The sequence below is a fragment of the Panthera tigris genome, chromosome A3 (genome assembly GCF_018350195.1).
Source record: "Panthera tigris isolate Pti1 chromosome A3, P.tigris_Pti1_mat1.1, whole genome shotgun sequence".
Classification (NCBI taxonomy): domain Eukaryota; kingdom Metazoa; phylum Chordata; class Mammalia; order Carnivora; family Felidae; genus Panthera; species Panthera tigris.
Window position 1 is genome coordinate 28,161,218 of NC_056662.1, and position 23,127 is coordinate 28,184,344.

At 55.2% G+C, this 23,127-nt stretch overlaps 1 protein-coding gene across 2 annotated transcripts in view; it reads left to right on the plus strand.

The window, feature by feature from the left end:
- SNPH (syntaphilin) overlaps positions 1-23,127 on the plus strand; it is a 33,671-nt gene that overhangs the window by 5,643 nt on the left and 4,901 nt on the right. The window contains exons 3-4 of one of the 2 annotated variants that reach the window (XM_042980730.1): positions 19,014-19,110; positions 19,804-19,911. In XM_042980730.1, coding sequence (XP_042836664.1) covers positions 19,061-19,110; positions 19,804-19,911 — 158 coding nt within the window. In that variant the 5' untranslated portion in view covers positions 19,014-19,060. Of the gene's footprint in view, positions 1-18,822; positions 19,111-19,803; positions 19,912-23,127 lie in introns of those variants that run through there. The other variant, XM_042980729.1, reaches the window with a different exon arrangement.

Here is a 23,127-nt window from a genome sequence, read left to right on the forward strand (position 1 = left end):
TGCCAACTTTTTATTTTGCCCGATAAGGACGTTCAAGTGACACTTAAAGAGATTTCTGTTTACTATCGCTGCGGTAGAGTGAAAGAAGGAGCATTTTAACACCTCTGTCCCCAGAGTAAGGAGACTATATAATATCAGGGGGGGCAAAAGGTATGCCTTCAAAGTAAATACATTTTGCTTTATTAAAAATAGTACGGTCCATGGTTCACTCATTTAGTCACCGACCAGTGTTCTTGTATTTGGCTTTGGAGCCACGCTGCTCTGTTTCCTATTCTGTAAAATGGGGACATGATGCCGTCTACCTCATAAGGTCATTAGGTCTTTATGCCAGAATCAAATGTGTGAGGCAAGGGGCCTCGAAGGCAGTTATTGACAGAGGCAAAACAGGTCCGTTGGGCTGTTCAGGGACTGCAGCAAACTGGAAAGTGCTTGTTTGGAAGAGGGTGGCTGCTGGCCTGCTCCTGCCACCTTTCCCAGGCAAGAGAGTGGGTCTGGTGTTTGCAGGCCTTCTGATTTATAAGCTAGAAATGGGATGTTTGTGATCTCCCTTGTTTTTAAAATGTGGCCAACCAGGCAACATTTTCAAGTGCGCATATTAAAATGTGTCTGCGGCAGGCTGTCCCTCTGTGCCTTTCATGTAAAGTTCCAGAGTGAGGGCAAAGAAGGGAAACAAGGCTGGAACAGCAGGCCTGGGTCAGGGCATATGGCGTCCTTAACTTTGGCAGTTTGTGATCTGCTTCTGGGCCCACAGCTTCAAAGGCCATAACTGTGTCCCTTTCAGCAGCTCTGTCAGGATCGCGTCTCTAGGGCCTGAGGCCTCCAGACTGCCCCCTTGAAGCTGGCGCTGGCCGGGCCTCCCAGCCACAGGGTCTCTGGAAGCTTGGTCTGCAGCCTCAGAAGGAGGGGACTTGGCCGACGGCCTGTGAGGCCTGGCACAGAAGCCACCCTAGAGAGACAGGCGTCAGGAGAGGCTTCTGGCAGCCCCTCAGAGGGAGGGGCAGGTACCGTTCTGCAGAAGTCACGCCAGCCCTGCAGCCCAGGTCCGCTGCTTTCTGCTTGGGCTGTGCTGAGGTCTAAACAGCGAGCGGTGTCTCCACAGACAGCCCTGCCGCCTGGCCAGCACAGAGGAAAAGCTGGCCTCTGCTTGTGGAGGAAGCCTAGAGCAGAGAAAGACCTCAGGGGAGGTGTGAAGGGAACCCAGCTGGTGTGCTTGAGGCGTGTGGCTAAGTGTGTAGGTTGAATTCTGGGAAATCTGCTCCAGAATGGACTTCCTCGAGCAAAGAATGAACTTCCTAGAGCAAGGACTGGGTTTGCTTCATCTCTGAACCCCCGGTGCCCAGCTCAAGCCAGGCACATGGAGAGGACTCTGGAAAAGCATTGAGCAAATGACAAGTAGCTTGGTGTCCCTTTTAAATGGAATCCTGGGTTGAGAGACTCTTAGAGGCCAAGCAGCAGTTTCATACTCAGTGTCTGCGTGTGTGTGTCCGTGCGTGTGCCTGGCATCCTAAGAAAGACTCCTGTGTGCTCCTCCTCTTTCCCCGGCCCCTTCCCCTCTCTCCTTCTTCCAACTTTATTGAAGGCAGCATGCAATGAACTGCACATATTTAAAAAAATTTTTTTTAACGTTTATTTATTATTGAGAGACAGAGCATGAGCATGAGCAGAGGAGGGGCAGAGAGAGGGGGAGACACAGAATCTGAAGGAGGCTCCAGGCTCTGAGCTGTCAGCACAGAGCCCCAAACTGCATGTATTTAAAGTCTATGATTTGGTAGGTTTTGACATCGTGTAACCCCTAAAATCATCATCGCAGTTAACATAATGAATAAACCCATCATCCTGAAAAGGTTCCTCCTGCCCCTTTGTAATATTCCTCCCTCTCATGCCTCCCCCATCCCCCAACAACCCCTGATATGCTTTCTATCACTATAGATGACTTTGCATTTTCTAGAATTTTATATAAATGGGATCATACAGTATGTGATTTTGGGGGGGGAGGGGTCTGACTTTTTCACTCAGCATAATTATTTTGGGATTCATGATGTTTTGCATATCAATATATTCCTTTTTATTGCTGAGTAGTATTCAAGTATATGGGTAAAGGAAAAAACATGATTAGTTTATCCCTTCATCTGCTGATGGACAATTGTTTTTTTTTTTTCCCCAGTTTTTTGCTATTACAAACAAAGCTGCTGTGAACATTTGCATGTAAGTCTTTGTATGGATAATGCCTAGGAGTGAAGTAGAATGGCTGGATCATTTGGCAAATATATATTTAACTCTTTAAGAAACTTCCCAAGTGTTTCCAGAGTGGTTATACCCCCACTCTGGGTTTACAATCCCACCATCAGTGTATGAAAGTTCCAGTTCCACATTCTCACCAGCACTTGGTATGATCAGTCTTTAAAAACATTTTTTTTAACGTTTATTTATTTTTGAGAGAGAGGGAGAGACAGAGCGTGAGCAGGGGAGGGGCAGAGAGAGAGAGGGAGACACAGAATCCGAAGCAGGCTCCAGGCTCTGAGCTGTCGGCACAGAGCCCGACGCAGGGCTCGAACCCATGAACTGTGAGATTGTGACCTGAGCCGAAGTTGGACACTTAACCAACTGAGCCACCCAGGCACCCTGGTTATGATCAGTCTTTTAAATTTTAACCATCCTAACAGGTGTGCAGTGGTCTCTCTTTACGGATTTAATTTGCATTTTCCTAATGACCAATGATGTTGAACATCTTTTTGTGTGCTTATCTGCCATCCGTGCATCTTCTTTGGTGAAGTTTCTGTTCAGACGTTTGGCCCACGGTTAAAGATTTAATCATTTGGTTGTTGGTCTTATTACTGAGCTGTGAGAGTTCTTCATCCGTTCTGGATGCAAGTTCTTTGTCAAATACATATTCTGCAAATATTTTCTCCCAATTTGTGTCTTGCCCTAGAGGGCCCAGTGGGGGTTTCAGACTCGGTGTGCATGTGCACGTGTGGGTGAGAGAGAGAGAGAGAGAGAGAGAGAGAGAGAGAGAGACTCACAGGGAGACTGGCTTCCTGTGGGTCCCCTACTTCTGAAGGATTCTTGTCTTCTGCACTGTATGGAGAATCCAGAAGGACGGCTCCTAGAGGTTCTTAAAGGTCACACATCTCAACAGCTTCTCAGTCCCTGAGATCCCATGGGGCGTGGCATCTGATCTCAAGAGGAGGAGGGCCCACGATGCGGTACTTTATGCCTCTTGTTCCTTGACCCTAGGCAAGTCAGGTAATTCTGAGCATCCCTCAGCTGTCTATAAGGTGGGCACAGCTCGTGAGCAAGAGGCCAGTGGAGTTCTCTAGCTGACCGTCCCAACTCCAAGGACACAGAGCAGTGTTAGCACCGTCTGTTGCCATCCAAAGGCCTTTGGGAGGCAGAGGAGGAGGAAGGTTTGCTGACCTCACACTGGGCCAGGTGTGGGCATGTGCGGGCTGGAGCTGTGCTGGGCGACCTTTCCTGCTCTGCTCGGGGCTGGGTGGTGCCTGGTTGAGGGCATCGTTGCTTCTGGTGCCAGAGCCCTCTGACCACTCGCCGGCAGCCCACATGCTGCTTATGCCAGATGCCTGTGGCTGGGGGGGGGGGGGCTCTTAGAAACCCTCAAAAAACGGAAGATTGTGGTCCACAGGTGACCATGTGTGCAAATAGTCTGTGTCCTGTTGGTGGAAGAAGGGCTCTGAAGGGAGCGTGTGCAAGGGACCACCCAGGAGGGAGCATGAACTCTGTCTCCCATGAAGTTACACACAGGCATCCATGCTTGAATTGAACTTGGAAGACAAGTAGGCGGAGAGCTTGGAAGGGTTTTCTAGGCAGAGGGCACCGCATAAGCGAAAGCATGAGCCCACAGGGTGAGCTCAGGGGAGATGGTTAGGAAGAAGATGTGATGGGAAGCAGGCTGACAAGGAAGGCAGATCCTGGGACATCACAGCAGCTCCATCAGGGAGGGGGTATTATCGCCATTTTGTGGATGGGAAGACTGAGGTCCCAAGGTCAAGAGAGTCGTGCCCTTAGGTTTGTGACTCAGTTGGTGGCAGAGCTGCATGTCCTGGCTCCCGACTCTGTGCCAGGCTGTGTCCCAGGAGAGATGGACCGTGGAGCCCTCTCAGGGCCATTTTTCCTGTACCCAGACTGACCGACCTCATGGGGTTCTCAGGACTTCTGGGTCATCTATTTGGCAGCCTGGCCTGACTTCCTTCAACACGTGTCTGCTAGGCCTCGATTCGGAGTCCACTCTGCTCCTGGCATCTGGGAAGACCCGAGCCACTGGAGGCATGATGCCCGCTTGTCTCTGGGCCCTTGAGGGCTAAGCGACCGCAGCCACATTCGCAAGCCCAGGCCGGGTGCTGCCGCTCCCAGAACTGCCCCTGCCACCCTCCAGGCTTGTGCGGGTTAAGTTGGGTGTTACCACCACCCCGGAACCACAACAGGGTTCTGTGACTAAGGGGGAGACTGAACACTGGGTAGGCAGGATTAGTGTCTATCGCCCCTGACCTTCCCAGATGCCTGGGCGCCATCACTTTTCTCCCCTCACCCTCCTTCCCCACAGCCCCTCCGTTCTGGGCCTCGAGGAGCCTCTGTCCTCAGTTTCTCTGGAAGCCATCTTTGCCTCTCTCATTCCCTCTCCCCTGCTTCCATCTAGGGTCTCCTGGTGCCTCTCCTCCTCTTTCTAGCCCGTTCCCCACAGAGCTGGTACAGCATTAGCTTCCATAAAATAATCCCAGCCTTGTCATTCCTCTGCTCAGAACCCAGAGGCATGAAAGGCCCTCCCCCAGCACCCAGCCTCCCTCTCTACTCTCCTGGGCCCCTACCCCTGTAGCTCTTCTCCTCCTCTTCCTCCTTCCCATCTCCCTCCTCCTCTCCCTCCTCCTCTCCCCTCTCCTCCTCTATCCCCTCCTCTACCATTATCTCCTCCTTCACCACCACCTCCTCCACGCCTCCATAATGCTGGCCCCCACCCCGCACTGCATCCGGAATGCTCCTGCACAGGCAGCTCATCCTTCAGAGCCCTGCTCACAGGTACCTCCTCCTGAGTTCTGGAGAGGGACTTACTCCCTCCTGAGCCCAGCCCTTCACCGACAGGATCTGAGTGCTGGGACCATTCAAGGACCCGGCACACAGCAGGCAGGTGCTAGGTGGACACTGACTAAAGGGGCCTGCCAGAGCTGCCACACGGGTAAGGGGTGCTGTGCTTGGGACATGGGAGAGGCTCTGGGGGACTTGCTTTCAGTCCTGCTTGGAGCTAGGCTACTTTTGAGCTACGTCTCTCCGGGAGTTAACCCCACCCCCTTGCCACTGGGGGTGACCCTACTTGCCCCAAAGCCGAAGAGACTCAGAAGAATCACCCTGGATAATTCCCGTGTTTGAGCTTGAACGCCTTGCCCTTTAGGAGACAGAGCTCAGTGCCAGTGGTTTTGTGAAACGGGAAGCACAGCCAATGTGCATGTGTTATGGGTGGGAGAATCATCTGGTAACTCAGCCCATTAGGAAAGCAGTTTGGCAGCGTATTCGTTGACGCTATAAACCCACCACTGGGGATCTATCCTGAGGAAGTAGTTCAAAATACAGAAAAACAATTATGCACAAAGGTATCCGTTGGAGCATTCTTTTTGGTAGTGAGAAAGACTAAATATTCAACAAGGGAAGAAGTTAACCATGATGACCCATGAAATGGAAAATCATGCAGCCCGTAAAATACTCTTTATAGGGGCGCCCAGCAGGCTCAGTGGGGGGAGCGTGCGACTCTTGATCTCAGGGTTGTGAGTTTGAGCCCCACATTGAGTGTAGAGATCACTTTAAAAAAAAGAAAATATTTTAAAAACAGAACTTTTTATTAAGAATATGCCATGGCACAGGCAATTCTTAAGCTATGTTAAATTTTTAAAAGATACAAAGGTGCATACACACCAGGGTTATAACCACATAAAAATAACCCCCACCTCCCCTAAAAGACATTTTTTCCCCTCTGCTTAGAAAAAGACTGGAAGAGGGGCGCCTGGGTGGCTCAGTCGGTTAAGCAGCTGACTTCGGCTCAGGTCATGATCTCGCGGTCCGTGGGTTCGAGCCCCGCATCGGGCTCTGTGCTGATAGCTCAGAGCCTGAAGCCTGTTTCAGATTCTGTGTCTCCCTCTTTCTCTGACCCTCCCCTGTTCATGCTCTCTCTCTGTCTCAAAAATAGATAAATGTTAAAAAAAATTAAAAAAAGAAAAAAGAAAAAAGACTGGAAGAAGCAGCAGTGAAACTAATCAGGGGCTCGTCTTTGAACAACAAAACTGGAGGGTTTTTTTTTAAGTGTGTGCTACTTTTATAGCTATAATAAATATTTTCACAAATGTAACTATATCTAACCTTTTAAAATTACCCCATGGGAGCTAAGGGAGTCTCTTTTCATTTTGTGACCTTCTTGGAATGAATCATTCACTTGTCTCCAGGCCCTTGGTTTATAAAATAAGGGAAAGAAGCGAATGTTCACTGGAAGGTATGCGCCAGACTCTTCCTGTGCATTATCTAATTAAATCTTCATAATTGAAACCCCCATTTTACAGATAAGGAAGCTAAAGCTCGCGGCCAGTCCTTTGCTAAGAACTAGGCTTTGCCCTAGGACAAAGCACTCCCCCCACCCACCTCTGGCTCCGCATGCCCCCCCGCCCCCCCCCCCCATGATTATGAAAATCTTTGCCTTTGAGGCAGGGGTGGGGGAGCTGGGGGGTGGGACAGGACAGGTAGAGGGGCACCTGAGAACATTGTGTCAACAGAGCCCATGCAGGAGTTTATCTTACAGGGTAGGGAAGGTCAGTGTTTGCCAGCAGGTGGGAAGAAGAGAACTTTCTGCCGATTGCAGCCAGAGCTGGTGTTCTCTGCCTTACCCCTCTGGCCCCAGCAGCCTTTTCCTGAACAGAATGTCCCCCTCACCCCAGTTCCCCGTTCCGTGTCCCCAGCCTCCTTGGGCATCTCAGTGCCCTGGATTCAGAGCTGCAGGTCTAGGGTTCAAGTCCCAGCACCACCACTGATTTACCTGGGGGCTTGGGCAAGTACCACCCACCCTTGAGTTCAGATCCTGTCAAGTGAGATTGGACTAGACCAGAGGTTCCAAACTCCAGTGCTAGGCAGCTAACAAGGGAAAAAACAGTCCAGGTGTAAGTACAAGGGCACTGATAAGAACACTAGCGAAAAGGAGCCACCTCCCAGCCTCAGCCGGTCAGTGCCGTGCAGGAATGCAGACACAGAGAGGCAAGATCTTTTGGGTGGCATAAGACAAGACAGAGATCCGGACTTTTTTAAAATATGAAATGTCTCGATTTATTCATGTTGACTCAGATTAAAACACATACACGTGCAGGCTGAGGGAAAGTGGTCCATAGGCATGATATGGCCTTTGGGCTGCCAGTCTGGGACCTCTGGAGTCCCCTGCCCCTGGGTACCTTCTGGCTTTGACCCTCTGACTCCTGGACTCCTAGTCTACAAATGCTCCTGGAGATCATACTAGGCAGAATGATGTCCAGGTCTGTAAGAGGAGGAAGGCCAGTCTGCTCAGGAGGAGGTGGCCCTAAGTGGCTCTCCTGGGCCCCCCTTACCTGCCCTAGGCAAATACATGGGCTTTAAAAGGCTCTGCCCAGCTGCCTGCTGGATACTGTATCCCAGCTGTGGCTTCTGTGCTTGGCAGTTGTCCCGCACAACCTCTCTTTATCATCAGGACACTGATTAACCTCCCGTATCTACAAGGAAGTTGGGTGTGACCAGCATGAAGGCACACAACTCCCAGCTGCCCTTGGATTTGGATCTGGGAGCATCTGGTTCTACCTCCCGAGCTCCTGAATGCGGTCATTACACCCCTCGGAGGGGACCTGCCAGTGCTGGTGCTAATGGCAGTGTTTAGTACATGCAGCGGAGCACACACACACGAGTGGGTCTGCGTGTACATGCTTACGCATAGCCACAGCTAGACCTATTGTGTGCAGAACTGTGCACTGGATGGCTGGGCTTAGTATAGTCAACTCTTGTTATTTGCAGTAGTATGTTCTGTGAAGCCGCTGCAAACCCTGAATTAGTGAATACTGAACCATTGTTCCTGAGGGAGAACACAGGGCGAGGCTCCTGCGAGCCTCCGGTCACACCGTTTTCATCAACAGATCAATACTGAACCTCGTTTTGTGTGTGTTTCTGTCTAAAGACACCTTCTTTAGTGTCAGCTGTTGATTTCATGCACATCGAACTCATGCGGACAGCGCTGTAATTCATACGGATCAAAGCTCATCTGACACACGTATTTTCCCAAAAGGCACATCACAGCCTTCTTGTGCCCAGGAACACTAGACGGTTTTTCAGCACTACACTGTTTTCATTTTAAACAGCAAAGTCACCAACAAAAAGCCCCAAAATGTGAAAAATGTGGCACAAAGAGGACACTTGTTTGCAGTATAAGAAGTGAAACAAGGTTGCCTTCCACCCCAGCTGGGAAGTTACACATCAAGGAAACTGACATTTTCCACCCCTCCCAGGAAAGAACTGTGGGTGTTGACTGTGGGTGTTACAAATCATTTTTAGCGAGTAGGTGAATTTGCAAATACAGAATCCGCAGATAATGAGGATCAACTATAGTCCTGTTTCCTTCATCTTTCTCCGGGGGCTGCTGTCAGGATTAGGAGTAGTTGGGACAACGAACTGGATTTTGTGGTGTGGAGATGTGATTTGGAGGGGCAGCTGCAACCAGTCCTGAGTCCTAACTTTGTCACACTTTTCTCATACATGTGAGTTGGCCCCCGGAACCTAAGCGTCCCTGGTGGTAAAATGGAGGGAACCCACCCCAACCTGTGGGGGACACATAAGCGTGAATTGAGAGAATAATCCTGGGTGCCTGGCAAGATGCCAGTTAAATAACAGCTTTCATCCTTTCCCTGAAGATGCGGTTACTAAGTGGGTTGCACTCCAGTCCCTGCTACCTACTGAAGATTCAGATGATTCTAGTAGAAGAGACCAGCCCCTAAAGAAGACACCGTGTGTAGAAAGGACTGTCATGATACAAACAAAGTGCCATAGAGCTTTTTTTTTTTTTTTTTTGCCCCTGTTTTCATTTGCTCAGAAACCTGCACTTACTTGGGTGGTGACCTCAACCCAAGTGCACGCAGACACTCGTATTCAGCAAATATTTATCGAGGGCCTATGATGTACTTAGGTGTACTGGTCTAGGTGCTTCAAATTAGATAAAGAATAAAATGCACAAATATCCTTACCTCCCTGCAGCTTCTATTCCAAAGATAACAAAGTAAATGCATAAATGTCTTCACATAAGGACTGTGGAGAAAATAGAGCATGAAGAGAAAAGAGGGGAGGGAGGGTTGTATTTAAAAAGAAATTTAATGTTTATTCTTGAGAGAGAGAGAGAGAGAGAGAGAGAGGGAGACACAGAATCTGAAACAGGCTCCAGGTTCTGTCAGCCCAGAGCCCGACGCAGGGCTCAAACCCATAAACTATGAGATCATGACCTGAGCCAAAGTCGGATGCTTAACCGACTGAGCCACCCAGATGCCCCAGTTGTATTTTAAATAAAGGGGTCAAGGCAGGTTCACTGAGAAGGTGACCTTGGAGTAAAGACCTGCAGGAGGGAGAGAGCTGGGAGGGAACAGCATGTGCAAAGGCCCTGAGTGCGAGTGTGGACAGAACAGCCATGCGTGAGGGGAGCAAGAGGTGAGGTCAGAGAGAGGTGGAGGGTGGGGTGGGATGCAGGGCTCAGCCTCAGCCAGAGTAAGTAAGAGAAGCCAAAGCTTCTATTCCAAGATGGGACCATCGGGAAAGGTTTTGAGCGGAGGAGAGACATGACCAGATTTCACACTCTAAAAGGATCCTCTGGCCACTGTGCCGAAGTTGTAGGGCTGAGACTGTTGCAGCCCCCCGGAAGAGATGGTGGCTGGGGCCAGAGAGGGAGCAGGGAGGCCCTCAGAGGCGTCACATTCCCATCAGGAACTCCCATTTTGGACACATTCATTTTTAAGACATTCTGTCGGATCAAAGTGACGATGTCCTGAAATTCTGCCGTTTGGTAGGCAATGACTGGTTTGTGATTTTTTTTTTTTCCTTTTCCTTCTTTATTTTGGCCATTAGACCCTAAGTGTGTGTAAATGATTCTGTGGTCAGGCACCCCGGAGATACCAGCTATTATAGAACACTTCAGATTAGATTCTGGACTGGGATAAAGGTTTAATATATATGATTAAAAGCGAGAATAGATTTCGGTTAGTAAATAATTTCCACTGTGTGTGGAATGCTTTCTGTATGCTGGATTCTTGCTAGGCATTTCGCTTGCGTCATTGCTAACCATAACCATACTCAGGCACACTGTAAGTAGCCCCATTTTACAGATAGACTAAGGCTCAGAGGAGTAAAGTCCTACTGTCATATAGCGGATGGTGGAGTTTGGAATTCAAATCCAGGTATATTTGAGCCCAAAGCCATGGTTTCTTTCGTTTAGATTAAGCCTCTTAACCTCTTCCGGAGGACTTTTAAAATAGAACATAGATGTTTGCAGAAGTTCCTTTTCAAAGTGTTTTTAAAGCCTCATTTTCAGTAAATGAAGGGGTTGGGCAGCTCCTCCAGGGAGGGAAGGCTTCCCGAGAGAAGGGTTTGTAATCACCTACCCTCCTACAGCGAGTGTGAGCCATACTGGGTCTTGCCGCAGGCCCCGGACCTCGGCAAAGGTGAGAGACTTCAGCCTGACACAAGAAATGCCCGTAGAAATCAGCCGGACAGGGACCAGCTGCTAAGGATGTCCGGGCAGCTGGCAGCTGGGAAGGAAAGGGGACCCGGGAGGAGACATGAAGGACGCTGACGTGGGGCAGGCACGGCTCCTGGGCTCAAACAGGAACAGTGGGGTGAGCGGAGCTGGTGTCCCCACGTGGAGCCGCCAGGAGCCGCAAGGAGATGGATGGCACTTGGCTTCAACCAGGAGCCACACGTCCAGAGTGGCTGGTGGGATGGGAATCAGCTGGCCCACCTTCAGTCCCCTGCTCTTGTCGCTCACACTGTGGCCTTTGGCGAGTCTGCGGTTTTCTGGCTATAGGACAATGTGGCAGTTGGACTAGATTGTCATGTCGGAAGAGAGGGGAAGGGAGGGAGGGGGAGCCAGAGGCAGCATGAGTTTATGTGCCTCCCAGGAAGCGCGCTGATCTCAGATTAGGAGGGCGCTGTCCTCGCAGAAAGGGACTGTGGTCCCAGGCAGATCCGAGGACATGTCTACATCCCTTTAGGCCTCTGGTCCTTGTGCTCCTCGTGTCCTTCAGTCTCTCATCAGCAAGGCACAACACACACAGGGCACCTTGGGTAAGAGGACACTGGCTCTCCTCTGTCTTAGGACTCTCCCTGCTGGTTCCCTAGTCTTCCTCCCCCACAGCAAATCCCATGCAACAATGTCTCTTGTAGCCTCTGTTTTAAGATCTTTATTTCTCCCGGAAGACCTGGTCTGCCTCTTGCTCTCCCTTAACCATGAGAACAAGAACACTGGGCATGGTTTCCTTTATCGCAATGGCAGCCAGGAGGCCCAGAGTTGACTCTGAGCCTCGTTATTGCCGCGGTGTTTGCTGTGCGTGGTCAGGCTGTGTTCGTTCCCTTCTTCCCCGGCCTCGCTTTCGGCGTCTATTTTACTACAGGTCATTTGTGAGCTGCTCTCAGGGGCGGGGTGGGACTTGTTCTGTCTCACCCCTAGGCTTCCTTCCATGACTGTTTTACTTAAGCTGCCCCTCTTGTTCTCATTTTATGGAACTTCTGCCTAGATTCAAAGGAGGATGGGGAAGGGGGGGCGATGGGCCGCAGTGCAGAAGCCTCATCACTGGAGATCACAGCCTCTGGGTTTCATTTTCTCTCCGTACAATGATGGGTTGTGACAAAGTCTGGCCAAGACCCCTTCCACCCTGGAATTCTGAGAGTGGGTTGGCCTTGTTGGTACCTGGGGACAGATGTGGGAGTGGGGGAGGGGGCAAGGCAGGGACCTGGACAAAAGGCAGAGTCCCTAGACGTGGCGGCCCCACCATCTTTTCTTCCTCTGGTGCTGGAAGTTCAGGAGGAGGAGGAGGCAGGGAGAGGAGCCATGCTCAGGCTTGACAGCTCTATCAGCCAGGAAGCCCAGGAAAGCATATGCTGCGGCCAAGGTCGCTGAGGGTCTCCATCTGCCAGAGTCCCCTTGCCAGGCAGCCACCGAGCTGGGGCCAGCACCAGAGCCCCTCGGTTCCCCCGCCTCCCCATGGGTGTGTGCAGGCAGGCAGGGGGGATGGAACCCAGTGTTCCCCTGCCGCCCCCTCCCCATACAGGAGGGCACATGGCCTGGGGTCTTGGAGGTGCTGGCTGGGGAGAGGCACAGGAGGAATTTCTTTTTCAACGCTCAGCCTTGCTCTGCTTGCCTCCCGTTTCGGTGGTGTCCCCCTCATCAACACCACGGCCTCAGGGTCTCCTGGGAAACTGGTTTTCTGCAGCATAACGATATGTGTCCCAGTTCTATTGTGTGATGAGACCTTCGTGATGCGGTAGAAATGCAGGCGCCTACGACCTGGAAGGCCAAGGTGTGACCTTGGGCAATCTTGCCACCTTTGCGGCTTCAGGTTTCCCATGTGTCAGTAGGAACCGTCTCCACCAGGCCTCCCTGCGCAGGGGACCGGTGAGGCGCAGATGGGCTGTTGGATATGCAAAGCTTCCAAAGGGGCAGCCACGGTCTCCTGTCTCCTCTGGGCTGACCCAGGGTCAGGAGCACCAGGGAGGCCCCCCGGGCCCGGCTGCCTGAGTCAGGTGGAGGGCGGAGGGCTGCTTCTATTCCCACCACATAGCAACTGGCTGACCCATCTCAGTGATTCCCTTCCCCTCTTTGGACCATCCCCGTCCTTTTACAACTGTTCACGTAAAATATATACTATGTGGCGGTGCCAGGGTGGCTCAGTCGGTTGAGCATCTGACTTCAGCTCAGGCCGCCTCACGGTTCGTGAGTTCGGGGCTCTGCACTGTCAGCACAGAGCCAGCTTGGGATCCTCTGTCCCCCTCTCTCTCTGCCCCTCGCCCGCTCACGCTCGCTCCCTCAAAAACAGGCATTAAAAAAATAGCTTAAAATATATATTATGGCAGTTTAAAAATGTGCTTTTTATTGTGACAATAATTCACACACCATAAAATCCCCCCTTTGAAAATGTACAGTCCAGGGAGGGTTAGTATACCCAGAGAGGTGTGTATCCATCACCACTGTCTAATTCCAGAACATTGTCATCATCCCCAAAAGAGACTCCTGCCAGCGGTCCTCGCCTGCTCCTCCTTCCCCCAGCCCTTGGCAACCCCTCATCTGCTTTCGGTCTCTATAGATTTGCCTGCCAAGGACATTTCATATAAATGAAATCATATAACGTGTGGCCTTTTGCATCTGGCTTCTTTCGTTTAGCGTCTTCCGAGGTTCATCCATGTTGTAGCAGGTGTCCATACCTCCTGCCTTTTTTTTTTTTGGACTCAGTGATATTCCGTTACCTACCTGTCCCTCATGTTATTTATGCATTCGTTGGACACTGGCAGGCATTTGGGTTGTTTCCCTCCGTGCGGAACGCTGTGGCTACAAACATTGCGGAACGAGTTCTTGTTTGCACCCCGGTTTCCTATGCTCCGGGGGATATCGACCTAGCAGGGAAATTGACAGGTCACACGTTAACCCTACGCTTAACGTTCCAAGGAGCTGCCGTGCTGCTTTCCCCCGTGGCTGCACCACTTTACCTTCCCACCAGCAGTGCGTGAGAACTCCAGTTCCTCCACAGCCTCGCCCACGCTCGTCTTGGTCTGTCTGATGATAGCCCTCCCACTAGACGAGAAGTAGCTCATTGTGGAAAATACATAGTATGCGGTTAAGCCTGCAAAACCTTTCTCAGAGAAGCAGTCTCACGGCAGGGCCTTCCGTATGTGGAACAGATACAAGGGGAGCCTCTGCAGGTGATGAGGAGGCCTGAGCCCACCGCTCAGCAGGCCCAGAGGCAAATCCTCTGGGGGGTCTGAAGACCAAGCCGGGCTCCACGCTCACCCAGGTCCAGAATCTGAGTCTAGTCGCTGAAGACTGTGGCGTGGCAGCCGTCGCAGCCCCCAGCGCCGGCCTGCTTGCCTGGGGCAGCACCCCTCTCCCACCCCTGGCGTCTGGGTTGGGGGTCCATCCAGCCGCTGTGCTGGGGCTGTCGCAGTGAGAAGAAGGAGTCCGATGGCCCCCACCTGTGGCTCCAGCGCTGAGGGCGGCTTGCTCAGGACGGAGGAAGCGAGCTGGAGAAATGCCTTTCCAGGTTCAGGAAGAAAGGCCATCCGTTTCTCGGGGGCTGGACACCCACAGTAGCCGGGGTCACGAAGCCAGCGGAAGGTTTACCGAGCTCCCCGGCCGCGGATAGCCCCCGGAGCACTAATCCTCCGGGACTCGGAGTACGGCTGCTGGCACGCTCCCAGCCCAGGCTTGCACCACACTGGCATTCGAGGAGCACCAGACGCTCTGCTGTTTGCTGGGAGCACTGTTCGGCATTCTCGTGTTGCCTTGGCAGAGAGAGGACCCCTCCCAAGCTCTGTTCTGTCGGTTGCGTCCTCTGCTTTCCGTAGCTGTCGGAGGCCTGAGTCATCAGAGACAGATTGTTCTGTTCCCTGGGGTTTTAGGATGGCTTTCTTCTTTTACTGATGGCCGAGTCGTTGCAAAAACTCATTGATAGTACATATAGGGACTTTCACTTAGCCAGAATATTGGATTAACCCAAGTGCCTGGTCTCTCCCCCCACGACTCGCTGATTGAGTAAACTGCCATGGTGTCTCTTCAGAGAAATGCAGCTTCCTCGTGTTACCGAGGTGGAAACTGAAACCCAGGAGCCCTAGTCATTGAGGGAGAATGAGGCTTTCATTGTAAGTCCGTCATTTCCTTAACAGCTCAGGATCACGGAAGGTTGGATCCAGAAGTGTCTTAGAGACCATCTAAGCCAACCCCTTGGCCTACCAGACATGCTCAGACCATTGTGCATTGGTTGTGTTGTTTTTTATGAAGTCCCCCAGAGGGTGGTGGTCCCTGAGTTTCAACCCAAGGCATGGCATGCTAAGTGGTCATGACAGTAAGTGATGGGAAAGTCCAGGGGGAAAGCCGTGCAGGTCAGAGCCTTGCAGGAGGCGTGTGATGCGTGCATGAGAACAGGGCAGGGAGGGTGCTGCAGGCTGGGCCAACAGCCCGCGTGGAGGTGCCAGAGTGACTGATGGGGCTTTCCTGGGGGTCAGCAGGCCGCTGACAGCACGTTGGCAAGGGTATGGGTGAGCGGGCCTTGAATGTTGGCAAGGGTATAGATAAGCGGGCCTTGAATGCCAGAATCAAGAGCCGTGCCCAATTTTTACTTAATCGGGGGGCCCTGATGCCTCTCAAGGTTCCAGATGCTCTTCTCCATTGCTCCTGCAGCCCTGACCCAGGCTCTTCTGATTTCCCACTTGGAAGTTCGTGATAACCTCCTGACTGGTCGTCTGCCTGTATTCCTGTCCCTTCCCAGCCACGCTCCACAAAGGCCCCCTACCCCGGGGGCTTTCTAAACTGCAAGTCTAAACTGGGCCTCTGACCTCACCAGACCCCCTAGTTTCCTCAGCAGCTCTCCAGCCATGCCATGCAGTTGAACAACTCACTGCCTTTGCCCAGCCTTCTCCTTCCTTCCCACCCGCTTTCTCCTGCTGCCGAACTCCTATTCATCCTTCAAGACCCAGCATAAATTTCCTCTTGGAGGAGCTGTCTCTGACCCTCGTGAGGCCACGTGATGCCTCGAATGGGTCTCTGTTTTGAAGCTCGCACTGCGTTGCACTTATCTATACTGGCAGTTCCCACTTTCGAGCGTGTGTTGTGTGGCGGGCACTGGGCTGAGCCCCGGGCATGCGTTATCCTGCCACAGTAACCACGTGAGGTGCACCCCACGACGGCCCCACTCACAGATGAGGAAGCAAAGGCTCAGAGAGGTGGTGTGGCTCACCCAAGGCATGCGTGTGGAGACTGGCAGAGCTGGAATTTGAGCCCAGATCTGTCTCTGTTTTTACGTCCTTCTGTCTCCTGTTTCCTGGATCCTGCTGTATCCCCTGGACCCCCATTGTAGGCCTTTGGGAGACCGTTGGGTGTGTGAGGGACGGATCAAAGCGGGGGCGCAGCAGCGTGGTCATGATGTGGGCAGGATGGGGACATGGAGGGAGGCCGGAGCGAGGGCCTGGGTTTACTCTGGTGTTGAGGCGAGAAGAGACTCTCAGTCCGGCGCCCCACGGTGAAGGGTTTCCTTTCCACCTTTCATTCCAAGTGGCAGCCTCTGGCTGCCAGGGGACAGGGCTGTGGGACTCCGGGGAGCTGGCAGGCGGCACGGAGACAGACGCCATGGCAACCCGCCTCCTCTCTGGGGCCTGGAGGGGGAGGAAGGACCCGAGAGAGCACACGGGGTGCACCGAGGCTTCTGAGTAGGATCCTGGAGAGGTGGCTCCCTTTGGGCCTGGGTGGCTTCTGCCCTCCCCTGAGGGATCCCCCATCCCCCCCGCCTGCAAGGTGCTGTCCCAGCAGGGGAAATGCCTCTTCCACCCCTGTCCTGAATGAATGGCTGGCTCTGGCCTCCCAGGAGACCGGGAGGTCCATCCAGGTACAAACACTGTCTCCTTCCCGCCCCCTGGGCCAGGGAGGAAGGAAGAGGGAGCACAGGAGGAGGGAGGTGTGGGGTTGCCGAGCAGGTAGGAGCAGGGACAGAGGAGACAAAGCTGTCATTGTACTGAGGCCACACTCAGCTCCAAGGCAAACCAGGCAACTTGCCTGCCTCCCAGGACAGAGGCCCGGGACTCCGCCTGGACTTTCCTCGCTCCTTAGCAACCTTTACCCAAGCTGGCCTGGGAGAGCGAGGCCTGTCCTCGGATCTGAGTCCTGCTGAGTCCTGCCTCTGCTGAAAAGTCCTCCTGAAGGCACAGCCTCTTCAGGGCATCCCCCCAAAAGCGACAAGGGAAGGGGGTGAGGCCGGGAGGGTGGCTGGGGCAGCCGGGCTGCCTGGGACGAGAAGCCAGGGCCTGTCGGGCCCTGTGGCTCTGCGAGCTGGGGCCCACATGTGATAACGCGTCACCCCCCTGTCGGCCCCAAGCTGTGCCCAGGAGGCCCGGAGCCCTTGGTAGCCTTCCTGACAAGTGTGGGGAGCACTGTCTTCGGTCCCGTGGCTCCTCCTTCAGGGGTCGGCCCTACATTGCCCGGAGGCCCTGCCTGATTGGGGCATGATGGGTGGGAGCTGGGGCGAGCAGCTCAGGTGACGGGCATGGTGTCGGCAGCTCCTGCACCCGGCACCTGACACCTCCGGGCAGACAATGCTGGCTGTGTCCAGGCCCTCCGGGGGGACAGGCCACGTTCTGTGTCACGGCCAGGAAACAGGCCACCTGAGCAGCGCCTTTGTCCTCTCAGGAGGCAGCCCCGCCACCGGGCAGGTTGACCAGGCTCCCGGGAGGACGTGGATGGGGGAGGCCCGTGTGACCAGGGGTGGGGCCAGCCAGGGGACTCCGGAGTCTGAGACCCAGGCCCTCGGGCGTCTGGTGTTGGCCTGGTTCCGATGTTGGCCCTGCCCACACTCTGGGGGCGTGACTGGGGCAAGTCCCTCCTCTGGGAGGCTCGGATTCCTCATCTGTGAGGGGACTAATCACAGCACTTCCTCATAGGGTTTTTGGGAGGAGTCAATGGCACACTGTACGTAACGTGCTTGGCACGGGGTCTGCGCGCAGCGGGGCTCGGTGAAAGCTGCTCTCCAGCATGGGGGAAGGTTGGGGCATGGTGTCCTTGGCCAGGTCTCCAGGAACCCAGGCTGCTGGCCTCAGTCCCTGCTCTGAGCACGGAAGAAGGAGGGAACTGGGGTCTCTGGAGCTGGCCTAGGACTAGCAGGTCGGCGCAAAGAGCCCAGGCCCGCCCGCCTCGGACTCCAGGGGTCTGGGGGGACGCCCAGTGCCGGAGGCCTCCCGACAACAGCCAACGCTCGGCCCGCCATGGGGCTTCTCCCCTCCTTAGACCCTTCTAGGGCTGCCCTTGGAGCCTAAGCCCCTACCCACTTGTCAAGAGTGCCAAGGAAGGGTCCCTACAGGCCTGGTCACTTCCTACTAGGTCCAGCCCGCCAAGCACCCCCCACCCCCGCCCCAGAGGAGGGCTTCTGTACCCATTCACCCCCCTTCCTCATCTGCTTTGAGCCTGTGCTCTGAGGTCCTGACGCATGCCAAATCAGCATGCGTGTTTGCATGAATGGGTGCAGGCTTGCCTGTGTGTAGCATGCGTGCTGGGGGGGTGGTGGTGGGGGAGATGGCCTGGCTGCACGTGCTGCATTGTGGGCGGGCCCTGAGCATGTTCACTGAGATGTGTGTGGCCTGCCTTAGAAGGGCAGGGACATAGTACCTTCTCACATTCGTGTGTATCCGTATGTCTTTCTACACGTGTGCTGGTATGTTGGTCTGTCTTGTCTCCCCTATAGACAGGAAGCCCTGAGCCACACGCCAGCGGGCGCCCTGGGAAGGTGACGTCACGACTAGCCCAGCCTAATTTGGGGTTCCTGGTCCTGCTCCAGGAGTCCTCCAGCCTGCAGCCCCCGCCGAGGAGGCACTGTCTACCGTGGGGTGGGGTCCGAGTCAGGGATCGGGGGTCCCGGCTTGTAGTGTAGAGAACTCAGTGCTGTGCTGAGTCAGGAGCCCTGCCCCGAAGCCCGTGTGACCTTGGGCCAGGCCTTCGAGCTCGCCCTCCACATTCGATCGTCTGGAGAACACAGGGTCGGATCTCTGATTTCCGGCTGCCCCCGAGGCCCTGACGTTCGAGATTTTAAGTCAGGTGGCAGGAGTGTGCTAACTTCGTTGGTGGAGGGAGCTGTGGCCAGAGCCTGCCGGCCGGGCCCTCGCTCGGTCCTGGGGTGTCCTGCTGAAGGGCGAGAGGAGAGCCATGCCAGGCAGCGGCCCCAGCGAGAGGATGACGTGGCCTGGTCCGGCCCTCCCCGCGGCCCCCCCAACGCGCCCTCTCTCCTCAGCCCCGGGGACACCGCCCATCCTGCCCCTCACCCGGACCCGCAGCCTCATGGCCATGTCCCTGCCGGGCAGTAGACGGGCCTCTGCTGGATCCCGCAGGTGAGTCTCCCCCTTGGCCTCAGAGGGCGGGAGGAGGGAGGGTCTCCGTCCCCACTCTGCCACCAACATGCAGTGTGTCCGTGAGCAAGTCATTTCCCCAGCTTTAAAACTGGGCTGGCCAACACTCACCTCCTCCTGGAACTATTTAAGGGCTCAAATGGCTCAGTGGATATAAAAGTTCTCTGAAGAATCAAACCACTGGATTCCTACCATCACCAGTGCTGTTGTTACGCTTCACAGTTACCGGAGGGGACTCACGCCATCATCCACTCTGGCTCACTCGGGCCCCCCTGCCCCCTTGACTTTGACCTTTGTCCCTACCCCTGCCTGCCCTGCTCTGCCCCACCTGTCTCAGCCCACTCAGGGCCCTCCTCTGGGGTTGGGGGACCCTGAAAGTTGAGGACCCCTGGCGAGACAGATGGGACCCCCCCCCCTGCTGCCCTTGGCCCTGCCCAGCCTCCATTCCTGTCCTGGGGAGCCAGGAGGACCGGTCTGCTCCTGGTTTTCCATCTTGATTTGCGCTGTCTGTTCTGTCACCCCTGTCTGTGCGTCCCCCTCTCCCCTCTGCTTCTCTCCCCGGTGCCGACCCCGCAGCGGGGGCCCTTTGGGCCGCAGCGGCCTGGCGGTGTTCGCCCAGTGTCCGCAGCTGCCCGCCAGCCAGAACGAGCACCTGCCTCTTCTCCCTGCCTCCAGGCGCACCTCTCCGCCAGTGAGCGTGCGGGACGCCTACGGCACCTCCTCTCTCAGCAGCAGCAGCAACTCGGGCTCCTGCAAGGGCAGCGACAGCAGCCCCACGCCCAGGTAAGGCCTCCCCTGTGCCTGGTCTCCTGCTGGCTGCGCACTTGGGCGCCCTGGGCGGGCCGGGGCTGTAGGACTCCAGCGTCACTGGCTGTGCGGGTCACTGTCCCAGAGCCTCAGCTCCTCCTGTTTGAGGGAGGGATGTGACACCGCCAGCCGCACATCACCCTGTGATGCTCTCAGAGCGAGGGCCTGGAAGTGTCCGGGACCCCGTCCCATCTTCCTGCCCCGCCGCCCTTGGGGTACGGTTTTGTCCTTGCCGTTCCAAGAGGCTCCTACCCCTCCAGGCATCAGGCCAGCATCGGGTCCAGAAGGAACAAGGGCCCAGTGCAAGGCGCTCCTGCCTCCTGAGAAGGGACACCTTTCCCGGGACTTCTGTCTCCGCCTTGCCAGCTGGCACTGGCCGTGGCTGCAGGGCAGGTGGTGCCAGGCAAGATAGGTAGGGACAAGCCACTCGCGGCATCTGCCATCCCGCTCTCCTGAGGGGCCCCTGTGAGAGAGACCGAGGTGGAGCTGGTCAGGAGAGCGGAGTGTGTCACAGCGTGGCACCTGCCAGGCTGTGCCCTCAGGGAATGGCGGAATGTAACGGGAAAAGCAGGATCGGCTGGGGAGACAGGTGAAGGGAAGCTGTGCGTCCTTGAAAACCAGGGAGGGACAGCCGTAATGGCGGCCCATCCTCGTTCCCCAGTGGAGCTGGGGGAGCGCGGCCTTGGCGTTCGTACTTCCCGTCTCTGAGTCTCCATTCCCTTATCTGTAAAGAGGGGCCAACATCCCACAGGTCTCTGTGGGTTGATGTCTGCAGGTGGCCCATACTGGCCGCTGCCCTCGTGAGGACTTTGGTCCCACCTGGGGGTCCTGGGCCACCAGGCTGGCGAAGGCTGGCCTTGGCTTTCCCGCAGAGACGGTGTCATTGGTGCGAAGTGATGCTCAGATCAGGCCGAGACGGCTGTTCTCAGAGTTTTCCGCCACGACGCGCATGACGGGTGACACACGTGTGCAGGACCCACGCCTCAGCCTCCTGGCTGCAACCCCAGCTCGGGGTGGCGCGCAGCGTGAGTGGCACTGACGGATGCGTTCACTTCGAAAAGTATATGACGGGCAACTTTAATACTTCTTCACAGCAGATTTTTGCAACGCGTGTCATCACGGCAGTCCACGGGGGCGGCCCCAGCCCCGAGGCTGAGAAATCCCGTGAGAGGGTCTCCTTGCCCATGTGGACAGTGTCAGCTGTGGGTGAGCAGCGGGCCTTGGCTGTGGCCTCGGTGCAAACAGCCAGGTGTTCCGGGGCGTGAATAGTGGAGAGCCATGAATCACGGTGTATTCTTCTTCTCGGTTATATATAAACATATTTTGGGGCGCCTGGGTGGCGCAGTCGGTTAAGCGTCCGACTTCAGCCAGGTCACGATCTCGCGGTCTGTGAGTTCGAGCCCCGCGTCAGGCTCTGGGCTGATGGCTCGGAGCCTGGAGCCTGTTTCCGATTCTGTGTCTCCCTCTCTCTCTGCCCCTCCCCCATTCATGCTCTGTCTCTCTCTGTCCCAAAAATAAATATATATAAACATATTTTTTCCCCTTCAAGGATAGAGCTAGTGACTAAGAACGTATGAGTGTTAAGTGTTACATTAGAGCAAAAAAGCACATTAGAGAGAAACCCATGAAAGCGCATAGGAAGCGTGAGAATGGCTACTTGTTCTGTAATTCTCAACTGCGCTGGCTTAACTGATCCTGGAGCCTGGGGCCCCGCGAGAAGCCCCTTGTCACTTGGCACAGACCGGCGCCCCTCTAGCTGGAGTCCCTGCGTGGCAGCTGCCGGGATGTCCGCAGCGTGGGGCCCTGGCCCCCGCTGGCTGCCTTCTCTCTCGGAAGGAGATTCTTAGAGTCCGCAGAGGGGGAGTCCCCGGCTCGCGACCCACGCCATCCCTCTGCCCCTTGTCACGCGGAAAAACAGGCCAGCGTGTGATGTGACCTGAGTTAAACCTAGGGACCACGAGGCGAGGAAGTAGAGGAGAATCATTTCTCTTTCTCTCTGCCTCTGTCTACACATTCTCTTCGCTGGCTGACGGTTTAGAAAGACTTCTTTCCTCCACAAACATTATCCGGCTCCCACAGAGCCGTTCACACTCCCTCCAGGGTGGCTGCTTCTGCGAACCAGGGTCAGACCTGGCAATGTCATTGCCCCTCCCTAGATGCGGGGGTGGCCGGCCCCTAAAGGAGCAGGAGTCGGACGGCCACAAGGCCTCTGCCAGGCTGTGTGAGAACGTGCCCAGGCTTTTAAGACAAGACCCAAGGAGGTTTCCTCGTGAGCAGAACAACCCGCAGGCAGGAAGCTGTGAGTCGAGGCGGCTGGGCCGCGTGTGTTGGTGAAATCGGGTGCTCTCCGCTGGGTGCAAGCCTTGGCCCTCCGCCCTCCACTGGGTGGGAATCCCTCCACCTTTGCTGAGCTGGGTCCAGGGCATGCTCACCACACACACACACACACACACACACACACACACACACACACATATATCTGTGCCACCCGGGGCCAGGTTGCATGTGGCACCCAGCTTGCTGCCAGCTCAGGGTTCAGCCATTAACGAAGAGAAGCCCCGAGCTGGTGAGCGATCACACGTGCGTTTGTGTGTGCCCTCAGAGCACGAGCGCGTATGCGGGTGGCAAGGGTCTGCGTGCATCTGCGTGAACCCGCGTGTGGGCCGGCGTCCTAGTACACGTGAGTGGCCCCTGAGGGTGGCTGCGGGGTGGCAGGACGCACGGGCACGGGTGTGCGCACACGCAGGTGGGCCTGCAGACACGGACCGGGGTAATCGTACTCAGATGTGTACTCCAAGGAAATACGTGTGCATGGCCGTGCAAACTCGTGTGTCCATGAGGATGGCAAGCAGGGGATCAGAGTGTGTTTGGAGACCGCTGTGCGTGCACACGTGTCTGTACCTGCTGTTTCCCCCACGGTCCTGCAGGCCAGGCGGTGATGGCTCTCGGCTCTGGGGGGTGTTTGCTCCTGCACGGCGGGGGGGTGGGGGGGGGGAGTCCTTGCCGCCATGCAGACCCTGGGGGAATGACACAGGGAGGGGGACCACGCCGGCCTCTGGCCCCCAAACTCATTCTCTGGGTTAGGAGCCTGGACACATGAATTCTGGGATCGCCACTGGGACTGAGCTGACGGATAGCGTCAGGAGGGCACAGAACACGGTGCCAGGCTATGCGCGTGCTGTCATGTGTCCC